At 36.9% G+C, this 22,100-nt stretch overlaps 3 protein-coding genes across 3 annotated transcripts; all 3 read right to left on the bottom strand.

Annotated features, from left to right (window-relative positions):
• Nucleotides 1-3,438: 3,438 nt before the first annotated feature.
• Nucleotides 3,439-4,803, bottom strand: LOC110111368 (phenolic glucoside malonyltransferase 1). The gene has a single exon (XM_020843210.2). It carries the CDS (start codon nucleotides 4,801-4,803, stop codon nucleotides 3,442-3,444), a length of 1,362 nt encoding a protein of 453 aa, XP_020698869.1. The 3' UTR covers nucleotides 3,439-3,441.
• Nucleotides 4,804-8,596: 3,793 nt separating this feature from the next.
• Nucleotides 8,597-14,872, bottom strand: LOC110111377. Its single transcript, XM_028696749.1, is given in 5 exon segments — nucleotides 8,597-9,428; nucleotides 9,505-9,715; nucleotides 9,717-10,157; nucleotides 13,207-13,237; nucleotides 13,503-14,872. Coding segments are annotated over 5 exon segments (2,862 nt in total). The 3' UTR covers nucleotides 8,597-8,619.
• A 4,800-nt stretch (nucleotides 14,873-19,672) lies between these two features.
• LOC110111378 (phenolic glucoside malonyltransferase 1-like) lies at nucleotides 19,673-21,116 on the bottom strand. Its single transcript, XM_020843220.2, has one exon. It carries the CDS (start codon nucleotides 21,038-21,040, stop codon nucleotides 19,673-19,675), a length of 1,368 nt encoding a protein of 455 aa, XP_020698879.1. The 5' UTR covers nucleotides 21,041-21,116.
• Nucleotides 21,117-22,100: the final 984 nt, after the last annotated feature.

Raw genomic sequence — 22,100 nt, 5'->3', positions numbered from 1 at the left:
TGATCGCTCTACTAGTCGAACCCAAGCACCGCTCGAACTGGTGCATTCAGACATTTGGGGACCCTCTCCGGTCCTATCTCACCAAGGGTTTCGATATTATGTAATATTCGTAGATGATTTTTCTCGTTTTATTTGGCTTTTTCCGCTTACATATAAATCTGATGTAACTAGTATCTTCATTAATTTTACTAAGCAAATTGAGCGACAAACAAACCGTAAAATCAAGATATTACGCACGGATGGCGGCGGTGAATTCATCAATCATTCTTTTAAACAATTCACGTCTCAAACAGGCATAATTCATCAGTCGTCGTGCCCATATACTCCCAAGCAGAACGGTGTTGCGGAGCGTAAACATCGTCACATTATTACCACCACCCGAACTCTTCTTCATACCGCTGGCTTACCTTTGTCTTTTTGGGTGGACGCCGCTAATACGGCTGTCTATCTTATAAATAGGATGCCATCTACTACCACAAACAATATATCACCTCTTCAACGCATGTTCGGCATCACTCCCTCATACAATCACCTTCGAACGTTTGGATGTGAATTCTATCCGCTCAACCCGCCTACTCAACGTAACAAATTAACGCCTACATCTTCACCGAGCATTTTTCTTGGGTATTCAGATACGATGAAAGGCTATAAATGACTCAATCAGGTAACAAATCAAATAGTCGTATCTAGACACGTTAAATTTAATGAATTTTCTTTTCCTTTTCAAAACAGGGCAACGTTGGATCAGCAAATCACACCTCAGGCCTTACCACCCTCGCTTCTTGTTCCATGCTCCACGGTTAATATGCAACGAACATCTTCTCAGCCAACACAAATTTTACCTGAGCCTGCTTCCTCACCCATCAAGCCGTCCATTATCACCGAACCGGTCATCTCACACCAGGATGCTGTCACTCAGTCACCCACCAGACTTCATCAAATTCATCCCATGACCACACGGGCCAAAATGGGATCCCTAAAACCTGTCAATAGGCTTAATCTAATTCATCATGAACAACCACAAACTGACCCTACTTCATACACCGAATCGAGCAAAAACTTCGAATGGAGAAAGGCAATGGCTGTAGAATTCTTCGCGCTTCAACGTCAAGGAACGTGGACGTTGGTTCCTCTTCCCTTCAACAAACCCATTCTTGGCTCCAAATGGACTTATCGAACTAAGCATACATCAGATGGATCAATTCCCAGATTCAAAGCCAGACTAGTGGCTCTTGGAAATCAGCAAGAACACGGTGTAGACTATTTCAACACTTTTAGTCCAGTCGCCAAGCTACCGACGATCAGGATCCTTTTTACCATTGCTCTTTCTCACAAGTGGTCAGTTCATCAGTTAGATGTTGCAAACGCATTCCTTCACGGAGATATCACCGAAACCGTCTTTATGCGGCAGCCTAAGGGATTCGAAGATTCGGTTCATCCCAACTATGTTTGTCGCCTGAACAAGGCAATTTACGGCCTTCGTCAAGCTCCCCGTCAGTGGTACACTACATTCACAACATTTCTTACTCAACTTGGCTTCACACACAGCCAGGCAGATCCTTCTCTGCTCGTGTTTCATCAAAACAATATCGAGATGTACCTTCTAGTGTACGTCGACGATATCTTACTTACTGGCAACAATTCTCAAGCCTTGACGAAGCTAATGAATCAGCTTAACTCTCGATTCACTATGAAAAACCTGGGCATCGCTCATCAGTTTCTCGGCATCAAGATAGACACTTTTCCAGATAAGTATATTCTATCGCAATTCGTTTACGCAAATTCTATAGTCCAAATGGCCGGGTTGCAAAGCTGTAACTCGGTATCTAACCCGTCTTTTACAAAAATTCCCATTGCAGACTCAGAAGCCGCTGCCTGCTTCGATGCAACTCTGTACCGCAAGCTCATCGGGTCCTTGCAATATCTGACCTTAACTAGACCTGACATAGCGTATGCTGTCAACTCGCTCTCTCAACACATGCACAATCCCTCCGCCTCTCATTCTTCTCAACTCAAGAAACTGCTACGGTACATCAAAGGGACGTTAGAATTTGGCCTACCTATTGTTCGCTCGGACCTTCGGCTTCGCACATTTTCAGACGCGGACTGGGCATCCGATCCTATCTCCCGGAAATCTACTTCTGGATTATGTACATTTCTCGGTGACACTATTGTATCCTGGACCGTGAAAAAGCAAACTACAGTCTCAAGATCTTCTACCGAATCCGAATACCGGGCACTAGCATCGGCAACGGCAGACACCATTTGGATTCGGCGTCTCCTAGCAGATTTTGGCATCAAGCATGACTCACCGGTGGACATTTTTTGTGACAACATGTCTACGATTGCCTTAGCAAACAACCCGGTCTTTCATGCTCGCACTAAGCACATTGAAATAGATGAACGTTTCGTTCGAGATCATATTCAGAAAAATGACATTCGATTGCTACCTATCAGTACGATCGACCAAATTGCCGACATTCTTACCAAACCGCTAACCACTCCCAGATTCAAACTACTACGATCGAAACTTACAATTGTTCTCACTTGTCAGTTTGAGGGGGAATGTTAGCATAGTATACTTATAATAAATAATTACTTAATTCTGTATTAGTTTATTTACGGGTTTACCGGTAATAACTCCAATGTATTAGCTATATATATTCTCATCCCTGTATTCGGCAACAACAAGATAATACAATTTGTTTTCTTTCTATTTCTCTCTGTACATTTTCATCTTCTTCACGGAATGGGATGGTTTGTCGTCGAGATGCTCCTAGCGAAGCCATGTCTGAATCACTGAATGCAATGCAGAGGTCGACCAAGGTTCGAATGTTGCTCATCCCGAGTTGGACGGATTTCGCGAGCAGGACCGGTCAGGCATGTCAAACCACGAGTGGGAACCGATCAGCAACCTACAAGTTAACGATTCTATTCAAAATTCGATTGTCTTGAGTGTGGACTGTGGACTTTGATTTGTCAATGTTGAAATGTAAAGGTTTGAATAAGAATTCTAGATTAAAAGAGAAAATTAGAAACAGGTGTGGAAATTTCTGTACAAATTGTTATGAGCAAAAGGATGAAGCTAAGTGCACTCAAGTTGTCTGTCATAATGCCTCAATGGTCTAGAAAGCAGTTTTATTTCTTTTAAATATAATGAAACAACTGTTTTATTTCTTTAAATCTCATTTATTATAACTATAATTCAATGTAAAAATTAGTTATTACATCACCCGATTTGATCACATTCTTCTATATATATATATATATATATATATATATATATATACCTTTAAACTCAATTGAAGAAAAAATAACTACATAAAATTAAATATTGTTAGTTTTATGTTGAGAAGTTAATTCCTTTAGTTAATACCAGAATGATTATTTTGCGAGCTCAAACAAAGTCAACCAATGAGAAGTTGACCACCTAAATCTAAGTCAAATATCAACCAATCCACAAGTGAAGTTCTTCCCAAACCTATTCATCTCTTCCTCAGGGAGTACCAAACCAATCTCTACTCCTCCCTCCTCCTCTCTGCTCTCAGCCAGAGATATGGCTCTCGTCTCATTAATAGAACTAATCTCAACCTTCGCCGGCCGTCCCCATCCAAAATCAACCTCATAGACCATCAGTTTCGGCGATCCCGCAACTGATAATGACTTCCTCCTCTCATTCTCCAAAAGCCTACCAAACGCCGTCGTTAATACCTCACCAACATCCCTCCCTCGCAATCCATCTATGCTCTTACCTATTTCCATGGCCGCTAGCTCATTCCCGTTCTTCCCCACCAACTCTTTCGTGCTCAACTCTACCATTAAACCGCCCAAGCAGTTCCCAAAATAGTTTCTTGGGAGCGGCGGCCTCATCCTCGATCTCCAATCCACCACACAAACGAAATACTGCTGGCTATCTCCATCGTAAGCGCGAGCTTTCACGAGGCATCTCCATACATAAGCGCAGGTTACAACAAAAGTTGAGATATGAAACAATGGCTTCCCTTCCTCTTCTCCCTTTGCTTGGACTCGCTCTTTTAGCTGTGTAATATGATCTTTACAGAGAGTAAAAGTTGCAGAGACCAAGCTGGGATCAGAAACTGGCAAGGTATCCTGCTTCTTCAAATACTCTTCAAATACCCTTTTGTGTTGGAACATCTTCCGTTGAATCCCGTGGGTGTCAATAATAATGGATCGGTCGAGGAAAGGACGGGAGATTTCATGGAGAGTGGGCTCAGTTGAGCGGCAGGCAGTGGCCCATGATCGGATGAATCCCATCGTTCCTGAACCATCGCACGCAACGTGGTTTATTGCGAAGCAGATGCAGAGGCCTTGGTTCTGGAAAAGGGTGATTTGAATCGATATGGGTGGAAATTGGCCGCAAGATGATGACTTTTTCGGTTTCGGGACCAAAAGACGAAGGTTTTCGAAGTTTCTCGGATGGTAGCCGGAGATGTTGTGGAAGTCCTCGCCGGTGAACTCGGCGATAGTGAGGGTAACAGAGTCACCTTCCTCATATGCAATCTCAAACTGACCGTCGTCAAAATCAGCGGAGGGACGGATGGATCCTGCTAAAGGGTAGAAGTGATGGAGGGTGAGGGAGAGGGTTTTTATGAGGATTGGGAGCTTGTGGTCTATGAAGTGGGAGACGGGGTGAGGGAAGTCGTAGAAGAAAAGCCTCTCTACTAGTACTGAATTTGGGAGCCAGATTGCGTCGAGGAAGGAGAGAGGTTGAGGAGGTTGAGATGGAAGCCATGGAGAAGGAGAAATTTGGCTTTCGTGGAGCACTCTCACAGCAGCTGCCATGGCAAGGCTTGGTTTGCGCGTGGCTTCAGACTTATAATAATTACCAGAGGACGGAGATAAACCAGCTGATATCTAAATAGTTGCTGCTGACTTGCTTTGTTAAAGGGCAGTGGCAACTTGCCCTAACCAATCATTTTATTAATTTAATTAATAATATTTTTTTTTATTTCGAAAGTCAAAATAAAAAACAAAGAGCCAAACGACAAAGATGCGGCAAAAAATGTTTTATTTGTTGTTTTATTTGAATCAATAATAAAAAAGTTTGATTCGTTGTAGTTTTAAATTTTTAATGTGATGAATAAATAAACGAATAATGAAAAATATTATTATCTCTGAATTTTGATTATATCTACAATTTAGTTTGATTTAATTCATTTGATAAAACTATCAACCAATTCATCTTGATAGATTGAACGAACGCCCATTTATTAAGATTTTGAGTTTCAATTAAATCAAAATTAATCTATACTGTCGTTCGATTTGATTCTTCACGTATTATATGGTCCGTTTGGTTCCGCCCATAATTCAGTTCAATATAATTGGTTCAACAAAATCGTCAACTCAATTCATTCGAGTCAATTGAATGCCCACCCCTAATACCCTACCAACAATGCATGTTATGACATTTGTGTTGATGCATGCACATATTCTTTCTAACTAGACTTAGCTAAGAAACCTAAACTCTTTAGCTTTATGATAATTGTCATGCCCTCAGCATCTAAGGCTTCATTTGCTATATATATGCATTCTTAGTGCTTATTAAAACAGCTTTTTAGTACAATAATTAAATTTTTTTTATTAAAAATATGCTTTAAGAAACAGTAAGAAAACCGTCTAAAACAAAGCCTAAATCATAACTCGAACACCTAAGCCATAAATAGAGAGGAAGTCAATCCTCGCATAGAGTCATTCAAACCAATTTACCCATCATAGGTTCATTGCTGAGAAGATTATTGTTTCCATTGGGACAATTTTGTTATTATTTTTCTTAAATGATTTTTTAGTATTTTTTTTTCTAATTCAATAAAAAAACTGTGAAAAAAAAATTGTCTCAAATAAAGCCTAAATTTCAATGAACATGCTAAAATTAAAAAAACTAAGGGACTTTTGGGATCATTTTTATTTTTTTAGCTTAGAAAAGCATTATTTTTGTTTATATATGTAGCAGCGACGATCATTGTTGGGGCAGCTGCAACGGTCGATGAGACAATAATGATAATGGTGGCCACAGTGTTATAATTTCATATAAATAATATTTACAAAAAAATAATTCAAAATATCTAAAAAATGATATGAATGTTTTACTAATATATTTGATTGATTTAAAAAAATATATATGTATAAAAGCTATAAATAAATAAATAAATAACTTGAAGATACAGATCGCCAACCACATAATTCTAATTCTTTAAGAAAATGATCAAAATGATCGATATTATATGTAGAATTTGTTCTAAGAAAATGATCCACAACTATAGCATTTGCAATATAGACAATTAAGACAAATGAGAATGGCATTAGTCGACATTATGTTGCAAGCCAGCTAAAAATGTATAGTGAATCTTAATTGTGCTTTTACTGCACAGACTCACAAAAATTGGATGGTTCTCCGGTCCAGACTCTGCATGTAATAATCCCTCTGTTTTTTTTACAACAGTATCTTTATCATTATTTTATTTAAAATTGATTATAAACTTCTATAGTACTCAAGTCCCAATTTTTCCAAATGGGAGAGAGAGAGAGAAATGAAATGAGGGAGGCAGTTAGATCTAGGGTAAATTAAGATAGGTATTGATAAAAGATATTTGTTTTGGTTTTTTTATTTATAATAATAATGATAATAATAACTATTATTAATATAAATAAACAATTTAATTAGAAAATTGATAATTTTTTTAATTAGAATATTTATCATTATTTTGTTAAAAGAACAATTTCAGCTATGTAAAATAAAATTTCATCTGAGAATTATTATCAATATTTTGATCTTGATAGACTTCAAAACTCTTTGATATACTTTAAAATAATGAGTGTAATAGATAGATAAATAATATTACACAAATCTAAAAATAAATTTAAAATTTTGAGACCCATCCTGACAACTTTTTGATAAGTATATCCTATAATTATAATTTTACAACTTTATATTATTCTTTAATAAAAATTTGATTTCCCATCCGTTTGCTGCATATTCCCACTACTAATGACTATCATTTTTAAAAAAATTAAAGATTATCAAAATAAATATTAACAATGACTATCATTTTTAAACAACATATTATTATTTTTAATAACTTATATCATTTAAAGTATTAAAACAAAAAAAGAAAATTGTACTATTTTCGCTATTTTAAAAAAAAAATCTTTATTTTCAATAATTATAACTATTTTTAATAATTATTATACAGTGATCCAACAACCGTTAAAGGCCCACAAGTCGCTAACTCCGCATATAATCACCTTACCATACCAAATCTCCAACCTTCACCTCCCCCACATAAGTATACATTATTTTTCATGTAAAAACTCTGTTATCCTTACAATTCATGTACTTCTTATTTATCTGTATGTGTTGGTGCTTCGTGCAAAACTAAGACGTTAAAATTTTTATCTCTCTACCCCCGTAAACTTTTTGTCTTGCAACAACCGCCTTACTTGTTCAGCAAATCAAATAGCTCCTAAATGAATAATCATAATGGAGAATTTTTTAAAAGACTAAAAAAAAAAACATAAAGATCACATGTGTTAACATTGGATCCATGTGCAATGAATCTTATAATGGGGTCATGTTAGTGTTCATGTCCTTCGATGAGCATCCGATGCCTAATTGTGTTTGATATTGATTACTCTCATCGGCATAGGATTTAAATATATGCTGAATTAAAATAATTAAAATTAAATCATCATTATCACAACATAAATTACATTGATTAATTGATTTATATACATATAGCATTATTGATTTACTAAAGCTTGAGATTTTAATTTTCTCATTCTTTTGTTTTGAGATCTTCTTTTTTTTTTTTTTTCCTACTCACCCAAAACTTAGATAAATTTGGATCATACACTAATTATTTAAATTTTTTTTGTTGGTTTCAATTAATAATCTTATTTCAATATAAAATTTATCAAAATTTACATATACTTTTTTTTTATATTTAAAGTTGGCTTAAATTAAATGTATGGATGGCTGCCTCCATTCCATTTTTACTACCATGTACGTATTCATATATTTCTTACTTTTTCATCCACACTAACTACTCAAAGAGGTTCAGGTAAATTCTAAGGGCATAGAAAAAACTTAGAAAATTTAGAAATGAGGTAACTGGAGCATTCTTAGAGCATCTCCAACCGAAAATCTCATTTTTCACTCCAAAATGTCGTGATTCATCTCCAATCGAACGCCATTTTTCAACCTTTTGTAGTTAACGATCGCCTCTTCTTTCCCGCGGCAAGTTCGGTAGAAAGGTAAAAATGACAGAGATGAACAGTGCAACGCCAATATTGGCGTCCCACTGTTCACCCGCAGCCAAATAGCGGAAATTTTGCAGTTCGGCTAGAGCAAGCCAGGAGTGCCATTCAAGCGTTTGGAGTTCGATTGGAGATGCCCTTAGGTAGATATCAATAGGATTAATTATTTTATGCGGACGTTGAACGTCGTTTTGAGACCAATCAGAATGCTCCGCATCGCCCCTTCGCTCGATATCGTTGATATGACGCATTCTGATTGATCTCTCAACAACGATCTGCATCCGGCCTCTGCCTAGAATAATTTCTGGTAGAACATAGAGAATGAAGAAGCTGATTATCAAAACTTCACTTAAAGATGTCTAGCAAATCATTCGCAAAGTTTGTTCCAAACTTAGTCATTAGCTCCTCTGCGAGTACCAAACCAATCTCCATTCCTCCCTCTTCTTTGCTCTCAGCCAGAGACATGGCTCCTGTCTCCACAATAGAAGTAATCTCCACCTTCAATGGCCTCCCCCACCCAAAATCAACCTCGTAAACCCTCAGCTTCGGAGATCCAGCAACCGACAAAGGTCCGCTAATCGCTAACTCCGCGTATCTATCTATCGTCTCTTCCAATCCCTTACCAACGTCCGTCCCCTGCAACCCATCTATGCTCTTACCTATCACCATTGTCGCCACCTGAATCCCCTCCTTCCCTACCAAATCCCCGGCCTTTACCTCCCCCACACAAGCCCCTAAGCAATTCCCAAAGTAATTGCTCGGGAACGGCGACTTCATCCTCCTTCTCCAATCCACAGCGCACCCGAAGTACTGCTTGACATCTCCGCCATATCCCCGAGCTTTCACAAGACATCTCCATACGTAAGCACAAGTTACAACAAATGTTGATATGTGAAACGATGGCTTCTCTTCTTCCTCTCCTTTCGCTTTCACAAGCTCTTTCAATCGGTCAATTTTATCTTTACCAAGAGTAAAAGTAGCAGAAACCAAGCTAGGATCGGAATCTGGCAAGCTGCCCTGTTTCATGAAATATTCTTCGAGTTGCTCTTTGTGTTGACACATTCTCCTGAATATTTTCCGACGTATTCCGTAGGTATCCACAATAATGGATCGGTCGAGGAAAGGAGAGGAGATGGGTTTCATCGAGCGGCAAGCAGCGGCCCACGATCGAATGAATTGCATCGAGAAATCCTTCTTGCAGGTATCGTCTTCCGTCGATCCACTACATCACAGCGGCCCACGATCGAATGAATTGCATCGATCCGAATCCGTCACAAGCAGCGTGATTTATTGCGAATCCGACGCAAAAGCCTTGGTTCGAGAAGAGCGTGATTTGAATTGAGATGGGCGGAAGTTGGCCTATATTAGAGAAATTTGCTGGTTTTTTCGGGACCAGAAGATGCAGGTTTTTGAAGCTTCGTGGGTGGTGGCCGGAGCCCGGAGATGTTGCGGAAGTTGTCGCCGATGAACTCGGCGACGGTGATAGTGACGGAATCGCCTTCCTCGTAGGCAATCTCGAATTGGTATAGGGAGTCAGGGGAGGGGCGGATGGATCCTGCTAAAGGGTAGAAGTGGTAAAGGGTGACGGAAAGGGATTTGGTGAAGATGGGGAGCTCGTGGTCTATGAAATGGGAGATGGGATGAAGACATTCGTAGAAGAAAAGCCTCTCAACCGGACCTGAGCTTTGCAGCCACATAGCGTCAAGGAAGGAGAGAGGTTGCGGGGGCTGAGAAGGAAGTGAGGGAGAGGGAGATATCTGGATTTCGTGGAGAACTTTTACGGCAGCCATGGCAAAGCTGGGTTTGGCTGAGAAAGGAGATAAGTATCTAGTAGTTGGCTGAGGAAGGAGAAACGTCGTAGTTCTTCTACAATGGAGTCTTTGCTTTCAGTAATATGCAATCATGAAGAAGTACGCAATTTGCTTTAGCCAGTCTTCTATTTTTCCTATTATTTAGAAAGATTATTTTGTTATTATTATTATTTTTTAATTAAATCACGGAATATAAACTAATATTTTCAACAACAACAACATCAAGCCTTTATCCCACTACGTGGGGTCGGCTACATGAATCCTTTTTCTCCATTGTGTTCTATTAAAAGTCAAATTCTCGTTTAAATCTAATAAAGAAAGGTCATTCCTAATATTTTCTAACCAAGTCTTTTTAGGTCTACCCCTACCTTTCTTAACATAAGTCAAATCTAATACCTCTACTCTCCTAATCGGGTCATCGCAAGGCCACCGTTTTATGTGAAAATATAAACTAATATTTTCAAAGGACAAAATTTTAAAAATTTAAAGTTAAAAAAAATTATTGGTTAATGGTTTACTTGACTAAATTGTAATAGTATTTTTTTTTAAAAGAACCGAATTTTAAATTGGAAGAATAAAAGGTTCATGCCTTAAAAATTTTATCCGAGTTAGGTGGTTGAATGATAGGCCATAATAAATATTTAAAATTCTAAAATATATGAGGAAAAATTAAAAATATATTTTAAAACTTTAGAATTGATTTGTTACAAATAATCTATTAGATCAAGTATGTGTTTGGAGATAATATTTGAATTTAATTAGAAAAAAAAATTAACACTTTTCATCCTTAAATTTCAACAAAGTTATGTCCAGACTGATAGGTCTCAATAAGATAAATTCAATGACAACAAAAGTGATTTGATTAGAATCTAAATGAACCAAATTCAAATATTTTGAATAAATTTGAGAGCTTTGGGACATTAATTGATGGGGTAAATGCATTTGGTATCATGCATGATTATAGTCGATAAATTGAGCGTCTAAACGAGCGAAATCCAAAGAACTTAAAATCACTTATTTTTGAAGTAATTAAGACAATTAAATTTTGAATAAATTGTCAATAATCAAAGAATTCAATTTGGGAAGTTTGGCATAATGTTATTAAATTTTGTTCAAAATTATCAAAATATTAATCTAAAAAATTAAAAACAGGCCCCCATCCTTTATATGAAGGGGACCAAGACTTTAGATTTGAGAGAGCTTCGAGATATGAAGAGCATTAGAGCTCTACCGTATGTTTGATACTGAGGATCATTGCTATCTGACGCCATCATCTAATTGCTAATGTCCTACTTCCATCGTGTAAGAACCATAACTCGAGCATCTTAATTTGACTACCAATGATGGACTACTATAGTGCACTCCCCATCATTTGATGATTATTATATGGTTGTTATCACCTGACAACAACGCCCAATTTCATTATGTGACCATTGTTGGCAGAGATACTACCATTAAGCAACTAAATCATTGGACAATCTTCAACATCCCTACAATAGTTTTTTTTTTTTCCATAATCTCTATTATAGCACGTAATAATTTGACGTCATATGTGAAAAATGACACCCCAATATCCTAGTAATATTAGTTCTAGGACTAATAAGAAAAATACCAACAACCATGTATTTTCTCATACTAGGACTATGCCTAGTATACCTAATTTAATCTCTCTCTCTCTCTCTCTCTCTGTCTGTCTAACACCTAGTGATAAGTTTCTGTTAAAACTAATTTGAGTGAAGTGAATATTAATATAGTTATATAATTTAATCAGTTTTCAATAAAAAAATTTATATAATTTTTTTAGGGCTACCAAAATTTAAAAAATATCCTAAAAACAATCCATTTTATTTATAAAATTTTAATAAAATCGATTTGCAAAACGAACATCTGACGATTCCAAACCTTCACTTGTACTGATCGATGTTAATTTCTTAAGGATTTACCCCAATATCTAAAAATTATGATTTAGATTTATAACGACTCTTAAAAAAAAAAATTTGACGAAATTAATACATACTCTCTCTTGTCACACCATTTATACTTTTATCTATCTTGTCAGACCTTTTGGCAAATAATGTATATTAATTGAGAGATCATCAAGAGTCCCAACTTTTTAGGATTTGCAAAAATAAGGGAATGACATTATTGAAAAAAGGAATTAGAGGCTCGTCAAATCCCTCGAGTAGATTTTGAATTATTATAAGGAATTTTTTCACGACTTCGACTTGGATTTTTTAACTCCTTGTTGGATCAAGAGAAAATCCACTCAAGTATAAGCATAAAATAGGTAATGAATTTATTAGTGCACATAAAAAAATAGTTCAAATAAATATTTTGAAAAATGGAAGAATTTTGAAGATGGTGTTGCATAAACATCTCAAAGATGAAAGAATGAGAATTAAAAGGATTTAAAATGTCATTTACATAAAATTCAACATGTGCCATCTAATTACAACATTAAACATACCATGGCTAATATTTTAATGGATCTATATGGCCTCAACATTCATAATCCCATATAAAATTAGTGGATCTATATGGCCTCAACATTCTCCTTAGAATTTTAGACATATCATTACACCAAGAAAATTTAATTTTCTGTTTTTTCTTGCATTAGCTGACTTGTTCTTCAAGCTTTATAATGAGTTGATGAGCAACTTTTAAGGCTTCATTTGGAGCGACTTTCTTATTGTTTCTATTTTTAAATTAGAAAGCTACTTTAAGAAGTCGTAAGAAGGCCGTCCCAAATGAAGCCTAAATCTTATATTTTCTTCTCAAACATGGAAGTCACAATAGCAAGAGTTGTCTCTTTCTAGTATATCTCATCCTTCATGTTCTTTTCCAACGACTCAGCTACTGCTATATATCCTTATTCTCTCTTCTCGCAAAAACTTAGGCTTTGTTTGGGATGGTTTTCTTTCTGCTTCTTAAACAGTTTTCTAGTACAAAATCAAAAAAAAAAAATGTACTAAAAAGTTGATTTAAGAAGCATAAAGAAAACCGTCCCAAATGCAGCCTTACTCAAGTAGGTGACCTTATTTTCCAATAATTTTACTATCACTTTCGATTTTATTTATTTAGGAAAGATCTTCTTATTGTTGTATCCCGTATTTAATTGAACTTCTAATTGGCTGCCTTCACCTTCATCATACCTTAAATACAATACCAATCACGATTCATATATGCATTGAGATTCATGCCCTACCAAAAAAAAAAAAAAAATTCTTTTGGCATTCTAAATTATTTTTCTCATTTTATAGAAAAAACAAAAAAAAATATCAATCATTCCTTAAATGAAAATATCTTATACATAGATCTCATGTAGGTCTACTAATCTATATTGCTCCTTATTCAGCAAGAGACCAATTTGAAAATGGAGAGAAAGTCAGAAAGAAGAAACTGATAACCAAACTTCACTTAAAGATCTCTAGCAAATCTGTAGCAAAGTTCGTTCCAAACTTATTCATCTCCTTCTCAGAAAGTACCAATCCAATCTCTATTCCTCCCTCCTCCTTTCTGCTCTCAGCAAGAGACATAGCCCCCGTCTCAATAATCGAAGTGATATCCGCCTTCACCGGCCTCCCCCACCCAAAATCAACATCGTAAACCCTCAGCTTCGGTGATCCAGCGACCGTTAATCGCTTGCTCCTCGCTGGTTCCCAATGTCTATCGAACGTCGCCATTAATGCCTCACCAACATCCCTCCCTTGCAACCCATCTATGCTCTTGGTTATCTCCATGGCCGCCAACTCATTCCCGTTCTTCTGCACCAGCTCTCTTGCATTCAACTCAACCACACAAGATCCCAAGCAGTTCCCAAAGTAGTTGCTTGGGATCGACGGCTTCATCCTCGATCTCCAATCCACCGGAAAGATTAAATATTGCTTGATATCTCCATCGTAAGCCTGTGCTTTCACAAAGCATCTCCATACATAAGCGCAGGTTACAACGAAAGCCGAGATATGAAACAATGGCTTCCCTTCCTCCACTCCCTTTGCTTGCACACACTCTTTCAGTCTCGCAATTTGATCTTTACTGAGAGTAAAAGTTGCAGAGACCAAGTTAGGATCAGAAACTAGTAAGCTGTCCTGCTTCTCCGAGGATTTTTTAAATACCCCTCTGTACTGATGCATCGTTTCGAGTATTCTCCTTCGTATTCCGCGGGTATCGATAATGGAGGATCGGTCAAGGAATGGAGGGGATATCTCATTGAGAACGGATTCAGTAGAGCGGCAGGCAGCGGCCCACGACCTGAAGAATAGAATCGATCCAGATCCATCGCAGATGGCGTGATTTATTGCGAAGCCCAAGCAGACGCCTTGGTTCGGAAAAAGGGTGATTTGAATCAAGATGGGCGGAAATTGGCCGCTCGATGACGACTTTGCTGGTTTTGGGACCAGAAGTCGAAGGTTTTCTATGCTTCGGGGGTGGTGGCCGGACATGTTGTGGAATTCATCGCCGATAAACTCAGCAACAGTGACGGTGACGGAGTCGCCTTCCTCGTAGGCAATCTCGAACTGGTCATCGGAATCAGGGGAGGGACGGATGGATCCTGCTAAGGGATAAAAGTGGTGGAGGGTGAGGGAGAGGGATTTGGTGAGGATGGGGAGGTTTTGGTGTATGAAGTGGGAGGTGGGGTGAGGAAAGTCGTAGAAGAAAAGCCTCTCTGACATTGCTGAACCTCGTAGCCATATTGCGTCGATGAAGGAGAGACGTTGAGGAGGTTGAGATGGAAGCCGTGGAGAAGGAGAAATTTGGCTTTGGTGAAGAACTCTCACAGCTGCCATGGCTGAAGGACGGAGCTAACTATCTTATACATAAATAATTGCTTTCCGAAAGAGCAGACACTTTTTTTTGGGGAAAAAGAGCAGACACTCTGACGAACAATTATTACGTCCTCTGACGGGACGCAGGGAGCCTAAATCCCGCCAAAAAACGAATTATACCGAGTAAATACCGAGCAATACCAAACAATAACGAGGAATACCATCATTTGAAGACCCAATTCCGAGTTATACCGAGCTAAATCGAGAAATACCGAGTTATACAAAAGTTGTACCGAGTTTTTCTCTTTCTCGGTACAGCTCGGTATAACTCGGTATTGGTCTTCAAAGAACGGTATTTCTCGTTAATATCAAATAATACCTAGTTGTACCAAGCAAATACCGGGTTTTTTGGCGGGATTTTACCTCCAACCGGACGTTCCTCTACGTCCTTACACTGGACGTAATAAAAGTTCCACTCATACAGGCAACTTGCTCTAACAAATACCTTTTTTTTTTTAATAAGATTTAGATTAATTTAAGACAAATTCATGCTCACATCAAATATGCAAGATATTATGTAAAGACCTCTTAATTAGTAACTAAGATTTTATTCGAGACAATTTTTTGATTGCTTCTTAAAGCACCTTTTTAGTGTAAAATTTTTTAATTTTTTAACTAAAAAATTATTTTAAAAAGCAAAAAAAAAAAGGATCCAAATAAAGCCTAAAACTCTAAACCAACCTACTAAGGGCATCTCCAACTAAACTCCAAATGTTTGAATGGCATTGCTGCAGAGCTCCACCAGAACTGTAAAAATTCCGCAGAGCTCCACCAGAACTGTAAAAATTCCGCTATTTGCTTGAGGGTGAACAGTGGGACGTCAATATTGGCGTTGCACTGGTCATCCCCACTAATTTTCTCTCTCTACCTAACTTGCCGAAGAAACGCGCGAAAAGAAGAAAGAAGGTTACCTTCTCAAATTTGGAGTTCGATTGGATGAATCACGGCATTTTTTTAGTTTCACACCATTTTGAAGTGAAAAATGAGATTTTTCGGTTCGAGATGGTCTAAAGCTTTATTTGGGTTGACTTTCTTGTTATTTTTTTAAACATTTTTTAAATAAAAAATTTTTAAATTGAGTGGGATCATTTTTAATTTTATTTTTTAATAAAAAATTATTTCAAAAGTCAAGATATAAATAGTATTGTCAAATGTAGAAGGGGCGGCAAAAATTGTTTTACTTGTTGTTTTATTAGAATTAAAAAAATGTATATTATAATCTACCTTATTCATTGACCGAAGGTATATTAAAAACAATTAGAAATAAATATATATGTAAAAATGGCAAAATATATGTCATCAGAGCAAAATAATTTTATTAACGGGCTATTTTGTTTCAAGAAAAATGGATGTAAAATATATCAAATGCAAGAGTTTTAAAAATATGGATGTTTGATTTGAAATAAAAGAAATGGATAGTAAAATTTTGAATGTTATTTGAAACATTTTTTAAATAAAAAATTTTTAAATTGAGTGGGATCATTTTTAATTTTATTTTTTAATAAAAAATTATTTCAAAAGTCAAGATATAAATAGTATTGTCAAATGTAGAAGGGGCGGCAAAATTGTCTTACTTGTTGTTTTATTAGAATTAAAAAAATGTATATTATAATCTACCTTATTCATTGACCGAAGGTATATTAAAAACAATTAGAAATAAATATATATGTAAAAATGGCAAAATATATGTCATCAGAGCAAAATAATTTTATTAACGGGCTATTTTGTTTCAAGAAAAATGGATGTAAAATATATCAAATGCAAGAGTTTTAAAAATATGGATGTTTGATTTGAAATAAAAGAAATGGATAGTAAAATTTTGAAGCATTTGTAATTAGAGATCTAATTGAATTTTGATGTATTTAAAAATCATTAAATATGATCGAGTTCCAAATTTACTTTAATATGTTTGAGATTGCCGACCTAACTGACGTTTTTTTCCAATCGAACCCTCCACTGCTCGCCGTCGCCATCATTATTGATCGCCAGTTCTTTATGCTATATTTATTTTAATTCAAAGAAAAAAAAAACACAATGACCTTCAATTATTTTATACTCATACAAACAACTCTAAAATATTTAAAATATATTACATTTCTATTATATTATATTCCTCATATATCATCAAAAATCTCATTGATCGAACATGAATCTTGATGGATATTTGAATTAATAACTTCCAAAATAAAATTTAGGGCCATCCAAACTCCGATTTCATCAAACTTATAGTTGAACTGCATGTCTTGATGAGATGAATCCAACGACAATAAAAATCATCCAATCGGAGTCTAAATAAGCTGAAATCGTCCACTTGAAGTATGGTCAAAAACATTGGAATATTGATTGGAGAACTAAATAATCTCCAAATTTGATATGCTAAAGTTGAATCGAGTATCTTAACAGGGCAAATCCAAAGAGCTCAAGATCACTTAATTTTCACATCGTTAAATTAATCAAATTTTAAATGAATGCACCAGGATAAAAAAAGATCAATGAAGTGCTTTAGATTTTAGGCATGTTTGTCTATATAATATATAAATAGACTCTCACTATCTACATGAAGGAGAGAGCCTAAAACTTAAAGTTTGAGTTTGAATTTTAGCTTGAGATTCTAGATAGCACTCAGGCTCTAAGAATCCCGAACCACCACTTGAGCAACACTACTAGGCCATTGTTCTAAGTGTCGTCGATCCTTCGTCGAGCAACCACTACTATCCTTGGATCATCATCGCATAACTGTAATCTTTCCGACCATTGTCACTAGTCAAATAAAGTCCTTCCAACCTTTGTTGCCTTCCTACAATAGTAGTCCAACCTTCATTACCCGTCGACAATAGTTTTCAGAGCTTTGTCACCCTCCAACTACAATCCTCCTATCATTGTTGTCCAAATATGGTTCTTTCGATTACTCTCGTCTGACTATAATCTTCTGACCTTCATCGCCTAATTATGGTCATGCAGACATCTTCGTCGGATTACAGTCCTTCCGCCCTTCGTTGCCCGACCACAGTCATTTTGACCACTATCGCCTGGCTACTCTAGCGGCAACCTCATCACCTAAAATCGTTAATAATATCAACGCATATCATCACTTACAAAATCGATGCACGCTTTCAACATTAAATTTAAATCTCAACTTTCGCAGTAGGATTTATGTTGGATTTTTGCAACAAGGCTATTCCTACTTCAACCAAGTAATATATCATTTATAGTTTATTCATGCCCTCCCTCAAGGAAAGGCCTCATTTGTAATCAAATATAAAATACTCGATGAACCATTTTAGCTATGTCAGATCCCATAATTTTTCCTTTCTTGAGTTTTCCATATAAAAACTCCGCACTCCTATTTTATCTGTATTTGTGCTGAGTAATAATGTAAAATTATGATGTTAAACTCTATATATCTTTATGCTATTACAAACATGCAACATTTTCATTAATTTTTCAGCTAATCAAATAGCTTCTAAGTAATCATAATTTGAGAATATTTTAAATAATAAATTAAAAAATAATAATAATAAGGATAAATATCACTTGAGTTGACATTGGGTCCATGTAGGGGTGTCAATTGCAACGGTTCTTACAATGGAGATATTTCAGTGCATGTGAACCAAATGTTTGACGAGCTACTCGTTGTTCGATTCAATTAAAACTCGTTTGTGATCGATTAATAACTAAGCAAACAAACTTGAAATATTTTAAATATTTGATTCTTAAATAAACAAACTTGAACACTAATGCGTTCGGCTCATTTATGTTTGCGAACAACATCATTTGAAGTTCGTGAACAAGCTCGACATTAAGCTTAAACAAACGAACATGAACCGAACATGAACACTCATTAATTTAAATAAACCAAACATGAACACAAACAATAAAGCTCGAACAAACATGAACCAAACTTGAACAAGCTGATATTAAATGAACACAAACATGAACACTCACATACTCGGCTTGGTTCGTTTGCAGCCCTAGATTCATATGCTTCCAAGAGCATCCTGCCTAAATGTGTTTAATATATATAGATTAGTGGAGTTATATATATGCATAAAAAATTAAAAACTGCATGATGGAAGAATAGGACAATATTTAAAATCAAACCAAATCGTATAAATTAAATTAAATCATCATTATCACAACATAAACTACATCAAAGGATTGATTCCTCAAGTTGGATCTTAACTGTAGTTGGCAAGCCACGGATACACAACAACAATTTTCAAGGACTGAACATCTCAAGAGGATAGAGACCAATACTTTGGACTTGGTGAAGTCTCTACTAGCGATTATCATGATCCGAAGGAATTTGCACTTTGCACTTAACGACCTAAGAGCTGAGCCTAAAACGATCGTAGGTCTTTGCACCCATAAACTTCAAACACACCCAAAACACTCGTGCCATACTAACTCACCTGCGAAGACTCGTCTTGGGGATTCGCCTTGCAAAAGTGAGGATGAGAGACTATTCATATATGCGACTAATATTGCTTATCATGCATATAGAAGACCAATTTGGAAATGAACATTATGTTCTTTTTACCTTTAATTTGATTTTATCTATGTACTAAAAAACATGGAGCAAAAGTAAAATCTCATTACCAAAATTTTACTTAAAAGATGTCTAACGAAGGAGAGATTATTCTGCGCGGACACCAAACACATCTTAACGTTCAGAGGCGAATCAGGTGCATCCACGTTATCCAATACCGAACAGTACCGAATAAGAGGTGATGTGACGCATTTTCATCTGCACAAAATAATTCATCCTAACAAACTCGTTGCAAAGTTTGTTTCAAACATAGTCATCATCTCCTCAGGAAGTACCAAACCAATCTCCATTCCTCCTGCCTCCTCTCTGTTCTCAACCAGAGAGATGGCTCTCGTCCCACCAATAGAAGTAATATCCACCTTCACTGGCCTCCCCCACCCAAAATCAACCTCATAAACCCTAAACTTTGGCGATCCAGCAACCGACAACCGCCTGCTCCGCGCTGGTTCCCAATGCCTATCAATCACCGCTATTAATGCCTCATAAACATCCTTTCCTTGCAACGCGTCTATGCTCTTACTTATCTCCATGGCCGCCACCTCATTCCCATTCTTCTCCACCAGCACTCTTGAGTTCACCTCCGCCATACAAACCCCCAAGCAATTCCCAAAGTAGTTGCTTGGGATCGACGGCCTCATCCTCGCTCTCCAATCCACAGCGCAAACAAAATACTGTTTGATATCTCCGTCAGAAGCCTGAGCTTTCACGAGGCATCTCCATGCATAAGCACAAGTTACAGCAAAAGCTGAGATATGTAATGATGGCTTCCCTTCTTCCACTCTCTTCGCTTGCACCCGCTCTTTCAACAGCCCAATCTGATCTTTATTGAGAGTAAAAGTTGCAAAGACCAAGTTAGAATCGGAAATGGATAAACTGCTCTGCTTCTCCAAACACTTTCCACTTGCCCCTTTGTACTTGCGCATCATCTCAAATATTTTCCTGCATATTCCGTGGGTATTGATAATAACAGATCTGTCGAGGAATGGAGGGGAGATGTCGTCAAGGGTAGGTTCAGTACAGCGGCAGGCAGCGGCCCACGACCGGATGAATTGCATCAATCCAGATCCATCGCATGCAGCGTGGTGTATTGCGAAGCCAATGCAGAGACCTTGATTCGGGAAAATGGTGATTTGAATCGAAATGAGGGGAAATTGTCCACCACCTAAGGATGTCTTTGTAAGTTTTGGGACCAGAAGACGAAGGTTTTTGAAGTTTTTGGAATGGTGGCCGGAGATGTTGCGGAATTCATCGCCAATGAACTCGACAATGGTGATGGTGACAGAGTCATCTTCCTCACAGGTGATCTCGAATTGGTTGTCGTAATTAGGGGAGGGGCGAATGGATCCTGCTAATGGGTAGAAGTGGCGGAGGGTGAGGGAGAGGGAATTGGTGAGGATGGGGAGGTTGTGGTCTATGAAGTGGAAGAGGGGGTGAGGAAAGTCATAGAAGAAAAGCCTTTCTACCGGCGTTGAGCTTTGCAGCCACATAGCATCAAGGAAGGAGAGAGGTTGAGGAGGTTGAGCTGGAAGTGATGGAGAAGAAGAAATTTGAATTTCTTGGATTACTCTCACAGCAGCCATGACAAGTCTAGTTTTGCCCGCATCTTTAGGCTACAATACTTTCTTCTAAAACTCCGTCGATGTCAAGACAAATCTTACCGACCATTCTTTGAATAAAAAATGTCACTCCCTGTTATCGATCTGCACAAGAAGTTAAGAGAGAAATTTTAGATATTTGAAGAAATTTAAAGCTTTGATTGACATTTTACTATAATATCTCCATCAGTCATCAACTCGTCATCTTCTAAAATGTTATATCTATGTGTTCATGTTCCTGCTCAATGTCATACATATATATATGGATGTGTATTTATGTTTATATACGGAAGTTTCGATGTGGGAAATGTTGTAGTGAATTATATGGGTCCAAATTTCGGTTATGTTCTATTTCTGATTTTGACCCTTCTGCTTTATGTGGATGTAGAAGGTTATTGCTTACGGTAAGACGAGTAGGTTATGCAAATATGCTCTTCTAGCATGGCAGGAACACTTAAGTACCCGTACACATCTCAGTGCCAGCGGGGAAACCAATTGCATGTTTACAAACAGGTACCTCGAAGACCTATATACGCTCTCGTAATGTAGTGGGATTAAATAAAGATGATCACGATGTCGACCGACACCTATCATACACACTCTCATAGCATGGTGAGAAGCTCTAGCTCCTTAAACCTCTCCCAAATGGGGAAGACGCTGGGAGGCTACTAAAATTTTGACTAGTAGATAACATAAACTTGAATAATTGCACAGAACAAGACTTAAATTAATCAAAAGGAAACATAACCTAAATTCAAATTCTAAAATTTGAATCTAAAAAAAAAAAGATAAATATATTTGTAGTGAACAAAACAAGTATCATATGAATATGAATACGCTACAGCAATGATTATAATAACTCGCCTACGAGCATGTGAAGAAGGCATGAAATGAACATGTGATGTTAATGATAGTTCACTTACAACCCATGTATGAGTAAAGAACAATAATATAATATCTGTAATAAGTGTTGTTGCGGGCTAGAATATACGCGGCGATAGAATTTTAATTATACGTCTTAGTTTTGCGCGGATATCCAGCTCAC

The sequence above is a fragment of the Dendrobium catenatum genome, unplaced genomic scaffold (genome assembly GCF_001605985.2).
Source record: "Dendrobium catenatum unplaced genomic scaffold, ASM160598v2 fragScaff_scaffold_841, whole genome shotgun sequence".
Classification (NCBI taxonomy): Eukaryota; Viridiplantae; Streptophyta; class Magnoliopsida; order Asparagales; family Orchidaceae; genus Dendrobium; species Dendrobium catenatum.
This window is presented reverse-complemented; position numbering and strand designations above follow the sequence as displayed.

What these genes read in the sequence shown, in the direction of transcription:
- LOC110111368 (XM_020843210.2), bottom strand. Translation starts at nt 4,803, where the DNA reads ATGGCAGCTGCTGTGAGAGTGCTCCACGAAAGCCAAATTTCTCCTTCT.
- LOC110111378 (XM_020843220.2), bottom strand. Translation starts at nt 21,040, where the DNA reads ATGGCTGCTGTGAGAGTAATCCAAGAAATTCAAATTTCTTCTTCTCCA.